The 12,449-nt window shown below is 46.8% G+C and overlaps 1 protein-coding gene across 14 annotated transcripts in view; it reads right to left on the minus strand.

Annotated features, from left to right (window-relative positions):
- Positions 1 to 12,449, minus strand: part of PTPRE (protein tyrosine phosphatase receptor type E) — an 88,199-nt gene that overhangs the window by 26,292 nt on the left and 49,458 nt on the right. For 11 of the 14 annotated variants that reach the window (XM_019291261.3, XM_039553511.1, XM_039553510.1 and 8 more), the window contains one exon: positions 3,444 to 3,553. In XM_019291261.3, the coding sequence (XP_019146806.1) occupies positions 3,444 to 3,546 (103 nt within the window). In that variant the 5' untranslated portion in view covers positions 3,547 to 3,553. Of the gene's footprint in view, positions 1 to 3,443; positions 3,554 to 4,813; positions 5,887 to 8,034; positions 8,128 to 11,924; positions 12,024 to 12,449 lie in introns of those variants that run through there. The other 3 variants (XM_039553515.1, XM_019291257.3, XM_010408438.4) reach the window with 3 other exon arrangements.

Genomic DNA, 12,449 nt, shown 5'->3' on the forward strand with positions numbered 1-12,449 from the left:
AGGGACCTTAAAAATCACCCGGTGCCACCCCCTGCCATGGGCAGGGACACCTCCCACTGTCCCAGGCTGCTCCCAGCCCCAATGTCCAGCCTGGCCTTGGGCACTGCCAGGGATGCAGGGGCAGCCCCAGCTGCTCTGGGCACCCTGTGCCAGGGCCTGCCCACCCTCCCAGGGAACAATTCCTGCCCAATATCCCATCTAAATCTCCCCACTTTCAGCTTAAAAGCCATTCCCTGTGTCCTGTCCCTCCATGCCTTGTCCCTAGTCCCTTCTCCAGCTCTCCTGGAGCCCCTTCAGGCCCTGAAAGGCCACAATTAGGCCATGCCAAAGCTTCTCCTCTCCAGTCTGAACAATCCCAATTCTCCCAGCCTTTCCTCCCAGCAGAGCTGCTCCATCCCACTAAACATTTCGGTGCCTCCTCTGGATTCATTCCAGCAGCTCCATGTCCTGTGCTGGGGACCCTAGAGCCGGACACAGTGTCCTGGGTGGGGTCTCTCCAGAGTGGGGCAGAGGGGGAAATAATCTTATTTCCAGCATCCCACTGACTTGCTGGAAGTTGAAACCAGCACCAAACAGGACCCCCAAAGCTGCCCCATTTCCTGCCTCTTAACCTGCAGCTCCTCTGATATTCCTCCCCTCTGCACGTTCCTGCAGCGGCGGTGGAAAGGAACGACAGGATTCAAAGGCACCAACCCCATGAACGCTGGCGGAGTAAATACCAGTGGAATGTAAACATTTGGAAAGGTATTTAAAGGTTTACAACTGCTACTCCCAGGCTGCTTCCACATTTCAGCTACTCAACAAGTAAAAATACAAGAGGAAGTAAAACAATCCTGTCCATGACTACTCCTGGAGAATTTACAAATATTGGAATTAGCAGGAGTTATGTGAATGTCATGGACAGTATCATGAATAAACAGTCTGTGGCACGGATCTGAGAGCATTAAGCTGTCTCTACTGGAAATATACATTTATTTATGCAAATTCTAATAAATACTAGCTTGGAAGTTGGAACGACATGGTCCCTCCCAAGCCAAACCATTCTGTGGTTTATTTATTTAATACAGTTGAATATCTGGACTATATATCAGGGCAGCTTTCCAGTAAATGGCAGTGCAATAAACCCCAGAATATTCTCATTTTCTGAAAGGGAAATTTCAAGGTAGCAATTTCATGGCAGCAATTTCATGGTGCTCTTGTAGGAAGTAAAATGGCAGCAGAGCTAAAAACCAACCCATCCAGACAAGGCAACTGTGTTTTAAATAAGAATAAAGCTGATGCTGTAATTCAGCAAATCTTTGAAAAAATCAAGGCAGCTCAAATAATGACATGAAATAATTTATACCAATTCCTTTCAGAATCAAAAGCAGCTTATCTTTTGGGATCACTCATCAAATTAGCATGCAAAAGGAAAGCTGGATTTTTTTTAGGATCTTTTAGTTCTTTCTACAGTCTGTTAAATGGAGTTTTCTTTATGCTTCAATCAAAAATCTTTAGTTTTGTATTTAAAAGTGCAGTATTAGTTCAAAGGCTATCAAATTTATTAGATAATCCTGTTATCTTGGAACTCTTTCTGCAGCAATATATTTTCAGTGTGCACCTACTTGTCTGCCAGACGAAACTCTTCCTCCCTGTGAAGTCAGGAAGGCTTTGATATTTTGGAAAAACAGTTTAGTCACACCAATCATTTCTGTATCATATCACTGAAATTAAGATTTAATTAAAATAGGGATGATCAGATTACTCTTATCCATATTATTGGACTTAAATTCAACACAATTTCAAGTTAATCTTTGAAGATGAACAACATTAATGGCAAAACTCCCTTTGTTATTAAAATTATGGGAAGTGATAAAACCAACAAGTGACTTCCCCTTCTCAATTCCCATATTCTTGCATATTCAGCCCAATATTAGTAACTGGTTTTTCTACAGTTCCAGGTGCCAGACAAGATGCAGGGGCCGACAGTGTTCCAGCGAACCAATTAATTAGCAAATTTACACTCAGCTAAAGCTTCATTACTATTCATAATTTGGTTATTTTGGGAGAACTAAGCACAGCCACACTCAGATTGTCACTGCTGATGGTGGGGCCCCTTGTTCCCCCAACCTCCACTTCCCTTTCCGAGCTCTGGGAGTGCCCAGGAAGAGCTGCACCCACCCTGCCCCTGGATTCTGGAGAAGGCAAATGCTCACACCTAAATTAGCAGCGAATCAAAGACAGCTTTGGGCTGGAAAGACCCTCAAAGATGATTCTGTCCCACCCCCTGCCACGGGCAGGGACACCTCCCACTGTCCCAGGCTGCTCCCAGCCCCAATGTCCAGCCTGGCCTTGGGCACTGCCAGGGATCCAGGGGCAGCCCCAGCTGCTCTGGGCACCCTGTGCCAGGGCCTGCCCACCCTCCCAGGGAACAATTCCTTCCCAATATCCCATCTGAATCTCCCTTATTTCCATTTCTCTTACTACAACCAAGAACCGAAACAATCCAAGGGGCCATGAGCCAAGCCTGGCGTTTGATTCCTGCTCCGCTCTCCATCCCCAGGGGTGTAAAGTTCACGGGCAAATTAAAAGCAAATAAAGCACAAATCAGCCTCCTATAAACACTGGGTGTCAACAACAGTCACCTGAACAGTCATCAAGACTTGGTCACATTGTTTATATGGGACATCAGCAGCTTTATCTCCCTGGCTTGGGCTGGAAGGGACCTCAAGGATTATCCCATCCCACCCCTGCCATGGGAAGGGACACCTCCCACTGTCCCGGGCTGCTCCAAGCCCCAATGTCCAGCCTGGCCTTGGGCACTTTTATAAAACCTTATTCCCCCTGAACAGCCCCTCCCCAGGACTGTCACGTGTTAGGATGTGGTTGTGGGAGGCCTTGAAGAGGAAGAAATCCTGCAAACAGAAATGAGGATGAATAAAAGGTGCTGTGGTGGCCCAGTGAGGAGGAGATTGCCCTCAGCTCCAGGGACAACACTCCCCTGTTTTTCACCTGACAGGACCTCACACAGGACACCTGTACTTCACCCCCTCTTCGAGTCTTTGCATGAGAAAACACAGAACTTGTGTAAGGTTTCCTCCTGGTGTTTAAATACATCCCTCCTGCTGTCTAATGAAAATTCACCTCCTATTATCCATCCATTCACATCCCATCGGATCCCCGGGGGCAGCTCCTGGGCCAGGCAGACCTCACAGCCCAGGCAGGAGACTCCCTGTGCTCCTCCACCTCTCCCAAAGCCATCCTGGGTTTTCCCATCCATGGGAAAGAGAAAGTGAAACCCCAACACCACTCATGTGGAGACCAAACCCACAGGGCAGCCAGCACCATCAGAAATGTGTTAGTGGGGTCAAAGTCCTGCAAAAACATCCTGGACTGTGCCACCAGGGAAACCTCCCTGAAGTCCCTTTCCATGCCCATCCTAACCCCACAGATCATGTCCTTACTGGTTGTTGTGGTTGTTTTGGGCAGTTCAGTTCCATTGGGTGGCAGAGCTTGTGCAAAAATAAAACTAACACAGAGCAGCAGGAGCGAGCAGGAATGTTCCATCCTGGACCTGGAAGAAAGCAAAGTGAAAGATAAATTTTCAGGGCAAATCAATATTATGGGGTTTTTTATCTCGTGGCAGAAGGAAGAAAAAAGAAAAAGCAATATTTGCTTGAAATTTAAATGTATTATTGTTTTATACTCTCCCATTGCCTTAGCACTGAATGTTCAGTTCTGATGCAAAAAGAAAATACCACTTGTGCACACCAAAAATTCATTAAGGAGGTCTTAAATCCAACAACAGAATGGCAACATTCAGCCATGGTTCAAAGGTAACATGAGAAATCAGGGCAGAAAAGCTCCATCCATAAAAAAAGGTATCTGAGGACACTGAGGCAACGAGCCTGGGAGTCATTCCCAGAGATAAGAGGAAAATTCATAACAAAGAGGAAAAGTTTTTACCACCAAACAGACCAGAAACACCAGAAAGTTTAAAGTGCCTTTAGCACACACTTTTCAGAGCTCCCTTATCCCACTTGACTCCTTTATCCACAGGTAAGGTGCTCCATGCATGAATTCCTTGGGAGAATGTGGGCCACAGCTGAGTCTGCTTTCCAAACACAGAATTTCGGGGTTTGTGAGACCAGAAAATCATTTCCAGTGTGAAGAAAGTTACAGGAAAGTTGTGATGAGAACATGCTGTCTCTTAATTCAGGGAAATTCATAGATGGAGATAAATAAACTGGTCTAGAAATACTCCAATCCCTCTAAATCGAGGTGGAAAGTAACTGCTGTTACAGATTTGCTGTTTATTTATCCAGTCCCTAATGAACAGATTAATTAGGAGAGGCTGCCATCTCAGCCATTAGCCAGTCCTGCTTGATTTAGAAATATTTTCACACAACCTTTACTTTGTGCCTTCCACAAATGGCAGGATTTATCCAGATGGTGGCTCTGCAGCCACTGCTAAAATTATATCCCTGGAAATGCTGCTCACCAGAGCTCCCTGTTTCAGGGTAGTACATTGAATTTAGCAATTTCCATAGGGTATTACACAGCCCTGCCTAACAACACACTAAAAAACCCAGGAACTTGGCAATCATTAGAAGAACCAGTAGAAAATCCTACCTTTCCATGTAAAGAGGGATAATCCACCTCAAATAATCCCTGGATAAGCTCAAGTAAAGAAAAATCTCCCGTAACAACAACTTTCACACCACCTTTTCGCCACTCTCACAGCTGTTACTCAGAAGTGAAATATTCCAAGTCATTCCCAGCCTCTCCAAAGCCCTGTCCTACACCCAGGAGTCAATTCAAACTCAGCACACACCTGGTATTCCTTGGATACACAGCTGGAAGCTCAGTTATTTTTTCCTCCAACATAACGAGTAAAGAAAGAATAATAAAGAGTATTATTAGCATCAAACTTGATTTTCTTAATTTTTTTCCCCAGTCCATCTCCCTACTAATTTACTCCTTCAATTCCTTCTACTACTATTTATAATTTAAGCAGACTAAATGTCTTACCACCTAATCCCATTCTTCGGGTTTTACAATCCCATTCTTTCCCAATCCCATTCCTGGGATTAGACAATTCATTGTGTTTAATGCCTCAGTGCAAACTGTGCCTGCGTCGTTTTTAACATTATATAAACGTCCCAAATTAACAATTTATAATTATATTATATTTATAATTATGGAGCTCGGGACACGCAGCAGCAGTTAATGGAAACTGAAGGGAAGGGAAAGGAGGAAGATTTGGAAATGTGGAATACAACCAGGATAAAAAGTGGAATTAAAAGGGAAGAGGTGCTGAATGCTGGGATGCTTTCCACCCTCAGCAAAGGCTGCTGAAATCCACTGGAATTTCAGGTAATCAATCCTGGAAATGGCTGATTTTCCAAGGCAGTGCTGAGTTCGCTCTCTCATCCTTAAAATACATCCAGCTCCTTAAAAAAACCCTACAGAATAATTGGAGTTGCTGGAAGGTTTCCAGGAGACCGGAAAGTGAAAGGAACATCAGCGCTTCACTCCAAATCCCTGTCAGGAGGGTTTTCCAGATGCCAATTCCCTGCCAGACCCCTGGAATCTGTTCTCTGGGATGTGATGAAGTGTGGCTGGAACACTCTGTGGTGTCCCACAATTTATCAGAAATAAACATAGCGACGAAGATTATGCAAATTCTGAGCTCTCGTTTTTGGCTGAAGCCCTTTGCGTTTCCACCTCCTGAAGAGAGGAGGGGGAAAACTCCAAGGAAATCCAGGAGCTGCAGCAGAGGTGGATGCAAAGGACTGGGCTCAGCAGGACCAAGCACTACATAGGACCAAGTAGAGAACCATGGAATTAAGGTTGGAAAAGACCTCTAAGATCATCAAATTTAAGTATTCCCCAGCACTGCCAAGGCCACAGTGCCCCATGTCCCCAAGTGCCACATCCACGTGGCTTTAAATCCCTCCAGGGGTGGTGACTCCACCACTGCCCTGGGCAGCTGTGCCAGGGCTGGACATCCCTTTCCATGAAGAAATATTCCCTAATTTCCAATCTAAACCTTCCCTGGCACAGCTTGAGGCCGTTTCCTGTCCCTTCTCTTCCCACTGGGGTGGATGGGGAGGTGACCAAGCTGCAACCCCACAAAACCACCGTGAACTTTGTATTTATATTTATGGCCTTTACACACAGGCCTGCAACGATACCATTTTCTGAACCAAAAACCCCACTGCTGCAGGCACAGCAGCATTTCCCACATTTTCCTTCCTCACAAAGGCACAATGTCATGATACAGCCTGGTAAAACAAGAAGGAAAAAATAGTAACAACTCTCCCGGGAGAACAGGCAGGGAGAAAAGCACGGCTGAACAAGGAAGGACAACCACGAGCTACCAAAGAAGCCTCTTGTTGATAAAAGTGGAAAGCAAAAGACCCAGGGAGAGACAAACTGTTATTATTATACAGCTCTGCTGTAGGGCAACTGCTGCCCCTTCTGGAAAAAAAAATAGGAACTGCCTTTAAAACCACACAGGAATACAGTGCATTTATCGACTTGGATCCTACTGCATCCAGTGTTGCTCCCTGGGCACGCATGGGTCGGCCTCTGCTCCCACGGAAATAGCAACAGGATGAGGACTGGCCTCAAGCTATGCCAGGGAAGGCTCAAGTTGGACATCAGCAGGAATTTCTTCACAGAAAGGGTGATTTGACATTGGAAGGGGCTGCCCAGGGAGGTCTGGAGTCCCCATCCCTGGAGGTGCCCAAGGAAGGGCTGGATGTGGCACTCAGGGCTCTGGGCTGGGGACAAGGTGGGCATGGGGCACAGCTTGGGCTCCAGGATCCTGGAAACCATTTCCAGCATCAATGATTCCATGATTCTACTCTGAATGGCCCAGGCACTTTGGGTTTATGTTTTTCAGTTCCATGCACTGATTTTTTTTCTGTAGTTTATTACTACTCTGGGACACTTCCCACTATCCCAGGCTGCTCCAAGCCCCGTCCATCCTGGCCTTGGACACTTCCAGGGATCCAAGGGCAGCCACAGCCTCTCTGTCCAAGGAGGCAAAGCACTTGGAGTGTAAATGCAATTGCACAGGGATCAGCTCAAGAATCGGGGCAGCCTGTGACACCTCTGGACAGCTCCTCCCGGGATCGCTGCGGCCGCTCCTCGCACAGCCCGAGGAGGTGCCATGAGGCCAGCCCAGCTCCCCAAAACGTGAATAAATGGCATTATTTCCAGGGATTAATTGATTACCACACATGGCTAATTTCTATTTTGGCTGCAGAACTGAATCCTTATCTGACCTGACAGCTTAAGAGTAAAACCTGGGCTTTGAGAAAATAGGCCAACAAAACCTCCGTGGTGTCACATGGCCCTGCTACAGATCTGGAGCCCTGCTCCTTTTTCCAAGGATGCACCAGCTGCTTCAGAGCAGGTTAAATTGATACCCATCCCTTTCATCCTCCTAAAGCAGGAAAAAATCAGAGAAACACCTCAGGTAACACAGAGGAGAGTGGAGATACTGTTGGGATTTGTGTTTTCCCCCCAGGCTTTTGAATCCCAGAGCTCAGGTCATGCCCCAGACTCTCAGTGCTATAAAAGTCGTATTTGCAAGGATAAGGAGCATCAATTCAGAAAACAGAAATGAAAATGAGAGACATGAAAGCATTGTCACTGTAGGATGACAAAGCCATTGGCCACACTAAGTGCCTACCCCAAAATTTTGATAGTTTAATAAAAAAACCCAACAGAAACACCAGAAAGGCAACGAGGGGACACAGCCACCCTCTCTCCTTTGCTCTTCCTGCTTTCCCTCCATAAACCCCAACACACTGCTCGTCCCTGTAAAGATTCCCCAGAGCAGCTGTGGCTGCCCCTGGATCCCTGGCAGTGTCCAAGGCCACGCTGGACAGGGCTTGGAGCAGCCTGGGACAGTGGAAGGTGTTCCTGCTGTACAATGGGTTGGGCTTTAAGGTCCCTCCCAACCCAAACCAGTCTGTGATTCCATGATAAGAATCTCCAGGCCCAGTGTCCGTTTCTCCAGCTGCCTGGAGGTTCCCCTACCTGGAGCAGGTGAGCCGGCACGGCGGCTCCTTCCTGGCTGCAATCCCAGGCTCCAGGAGCTGCTCCCACAGCTGGCCTGATTCTCTTTTTCCTCAAGCTGTGGCTTCAGGAGAGCCAGGGACTGTGTGTGCTGACCCATCCCAGGCACTGCCAGGTTACAGTTTAACTGGAATTGCTCTCCCATGACCTCCTTCGTGGTTAGGGCTTTACTGCCCCATTATGTCATCAGGGTAGGCAATCAGTGCTGCAGCATTCCCAAAGAAACTGTTCCTCTGAATTCCGTGTTTACAAGATAACTGGAAAGAGAACTGGTCCTCCCTTTTCCAAAGGAACAGGGTAAACCTGCATCAAGATGCAATCATGGAATCCCAGAATGGGTTGGGTGGGAAGGGACCTTAAAGCCCATCCCGTTCCACCCCTGCCATGGGCAGGGACACCTTCTGCTGTCCCAGGCTGCTCCAGCCCCATCCAGCTGGAGTTAGAGCCTTCCTGCCTCGCGTTTCCAAGGAAAATGAACAAAGAGCTCCAGGAAGTGCCAAGTCCCACAGACCCCTCTGACCACACCCAGGCCCTCCATCCCCATCCCCACTTTGGGAACCAAAACCTGTGGAGCTGCAGGACCTCGGACTCCTGCCCTCAGCCCACCAGGGACACCCCACCCTCCGTGGGCCATCAGCTGGAATCAGCTTTTCAGAATTCCTCCTCCTTGGGGTAACCATTCCACAGGATCTGTTACTTGGAGTTAGACATTAGGCCCCAAATCCAGCTTCCAGAAGTTTGATCAAGTCCCATGTTTTGACCTGCTTTAACATTCATGAGCTTTAAAAAACCCAAACAGATCAAGTTTTCATTTTCTTAATTTTGAACCCTTGTAATTCTTCCTCAGAGCCTCAGGGCGTCCTAAAATCCAGAGGAAAGAAAAAAAAAATGGACTTGAGATGTTTGTGGAGATGTTTGTGCACGTGTTCAGTGCAGCCCAGCAAGAAACTAAGGAAGGGATCTCTCCACTTGGGAAATATTCCTCACAACTCAGCCACATGACAAGTTAGAAAACGCTCTGTGATGAACATTAAATCTCACCATAAACCCCGTAATTTTTTAATGGGACTGTTTACAGCACACTCACTGTTGGGGTAATTGTACAAATAAAAACCAGGCAAGCTTTGTTTCCAACCCCTTCAGAAATAACAAGAGAATTTAAGGGATAAATATCTAATTTTTAAATAATTTGTAATTTAATATAACCACCCATAAAATGATAACTGACTGTAAAAATTCCTCTTGTATTCCATACAAACACCCTCAGTAAAGATCATTTCAAAGAGATGGCAATAATTAGATTTAAAAATTACAAATCAGAAGAATCATTTACACGTAAGACACCGAGCGAGGCAAAGCACCAATTAACTGAATAAAATCAATTTCCATTTGGAATAATCAAGCTTGATAGACTGTCTTACTTATTTAGTCACTTTGTGTCTAATTCAGGTGGATAAATTATTATATTTGCTTTGATTTCCATGGAAGAGGAGGTCAGCAGATGTGGCAAATCCATTATTTGTTCTAAAAAAATGATGTTTAAAGAGAAATGCCTCAATACAGACAAGAATTACCGCCTTTGTAATACCAATTTTGAAATTCTACCCAGTTCAGCTGGTTCTGTGTGTGTTTCCCAGCATCCTGAGTCTCCAAACCCAGCCTATCACGGGGAACACGAGTTCCAATCCATTTCAATTAGCAAGGCTGGGATCTCCTGGGAATATAAATCACAGGTTGTCACCAGCAGATTAAGCACTGCATTAACAGGGCTGCTGCAGCCAGGATTAACTGACAGCAGTGACACTGGGGGTGACGTGCCAGCCTTACAAAGTGACATTTCCCACTTGAAATGTGGTGGGGGAATTTTTCCATCAAGGAGATTCTACAAATGCACCCAGGATTGGATGGGCTGGGCCAGAGGAATGGGTTGGACCTTCAAAGGTCCCTTCCAACCCCAATTATTCCACGGTCACCAGGAGGCAGCAGCACTGAGTGTGACAGGGATCCCTTTTCTTCTGTTTCCAGGTATTCTTTGGCACCACTGCTCACCACACAAAGCGGTGGTGTCGATATTCTGTGGGATAAACTGAATTAAAACCAGGATTGGCTTAGATGTTTTTAAAACCAGGAGCATAACGAACCATGCAGCCTTAATTTGGGAAAAATCTACATTGCCTGCTCGTGTATTGCACATATGGCTTATCTGCAGCCCCCCAGCTCTGGAAATGAAGGGGAAGAAAAAGAAGGAGAGCTTTATTTTCCATGCCTGAGTGGCTCTGAATGAAGCAATGCAGGAGGCTGTGAAAATACTGGGATGTCATATCTAAAACTACACAGGTCAGGCTTGGAACAGGCATCTGTCAGATCAAAAAACTCCATCAGAGAATCATGAAAACTTTTAGGTTGGAAAAGCTCTCTGAGACAGAGTCCAACAATTCCCAGCACTGCCAAGGCCACACTGCCATTTGTCCCCAAGCGTCACATCCACACAGCTTTGAAATCCCTCCAGGGATGGGGACTCCACTCCTGCCCTGGGCAGCTGTGCCAGGGCTGGACAAACCTTTCCATGAAGGAATTTTCCCGATATCCACCCTGAGCCTGCCCTGGCCCAGCCTGAGGCCGTTCCCTCTCCTCCTGTCCCTGTTCCCTGCGAGCAGAGCCCGACCCCCCCGGCTGCCCCCTCCTGTCAGGGACTTGTGCAGAGCCACAAGGTCCCCCCTGAGCCTCCTTTGCTCCAGCCTCAGCCCCTTTCCCAGCTCCCTCAGGAATTCTCCAGCCCCTTCCCAGCTCCGTTCCTTTCCCTGGACACGCTCCAGCCCCTCCAGAGGCTCTCCTGTTGGGAGGGGCCCTGAACTGCCCCCAGAATTCCAGGTGTGGCCTCCCCAGTGTCCAGCACATGGTGACCACATTAGGAAAAGAGCACACAAAAATTGGAAGGAACTACTTCAGAGAGAGAGAGATGAAAAATATTTTCAATTCAAAGCTCTGTTTTCACGCTGCAATAAAAGAGGTCAGGATGACTAATGAGTCCTCTCACAGATGTACATTTACCCTCAAACACTTTTTGAAGAAGTCTTTAGCCATTTTTTGCACTTTCCTGACCAGCTTTTGCAGGAAATATCCTGCAAAACTCATCAGGTGCATTTCTGAAGGGATCATACAGTTCCAAAGTCAACACAGTGAGGACAATATTTCACTATTTCTTACCTGATGTATAGAAAATTGTTTAAATATTTCCAAAAATCTTAACAAATTTCCTGTAGTTCCTTCTGTTATAAAAAACAACCCCAAACACAAATAAGTAGGTTAATTTGAAGTCTCCTAATCATATCTTTTTTAAAGATTCATTTGTGTTGTGTCATGAACTGAGGCTTTAATCATTAAGGAGGGGGATAAAATAACTCCTACCTAAAGCTAAGTGTAAAGTCCCATGATTTCAGTGTAATTAATTAAATGAGTCATGTTTTATTTAGGTGCTTACACAAGCACAAGAGGATTAATTCTAAATAAAACCAATAGAGCTGTAAAATGCTCATTTGGAAAAAGGTCCTTGACAAGTTCCCAAGGCCAATCCTCTACCACAGGCTGGACCTATCTCGTTCCTGCCATGTTAGTCTGAACTGCTCATCCAAATCTCCAGTTCTTCAGCATCCCTGTCGTGGGTTGGCCTCTGCCCCCTCACACAACACCTCCTGCCCCTCACAACCTCCCAAAGCCAGGGATGGCTCCAGCCTGTTCCCAGATCAGAATTTCCCAGAGGCCACCCCAGTCTGAAAATGCCCAACTCCATCTGAAAGCCAGTTTGTCCTTCCCCTGTGTCAGCCCGAGTCCCATCCCTGCACCCACGTTACCATGTGGCACTGGCAGCTTTGGTTGCCCGTTCCCTGCTCATCCCAGGCAGGGCAGGAGCCTTTCCATCATCCTTTGGTGATGAGGAGAGCAAATCCACCACTCTTCCATCTGTTCCTTCACCCACCTTCAGCGTTCACAGCGGAGCCCCTGCAGGAACATTCCCCTCAGGGACACAGAACCCAACCACGCTCGGCCATCTCGTGAAGGTGCAGCTGCAAAGGAGCACAACAACACCAACTCCACACAACCAGAAGTCTTTTCAGAAACCACAAAATTCATGAGAAGCCGATTCTTCTCTTTTCAGTCCCAGAGAGAACTTACTTTGCGTCAACTGCAGTGCCCAGTTGTGCCTCAGCCAGCAAACTGCAGCTCTGAGGGGACAGCTCCTCGCTGCAGTGACAACCTTGCCCTGAAATGCCAGGTCTGAGCCCAAATCCAACTGCACGACAGCTTCAGCCAGAGCACAGCCACAAACTGGGAAGCAGGACAGCAGATCCTGGAGCTGGATGCCACCATCCCTCCAC

The sequence above is a fragment of the Corvus cornix genome, chromosome 6, assembly GCF_000738735.6.
Source record: "Corvus cornix cornix isolate S_Up_H32 chromosome 6, ASM73873v5, whole genome shotgun sequence".
NCBI lineage: Eukaryota > Metazoa > Chordata > Aves > Passeriformes > Corvidae > Corvus > Corvus cornix.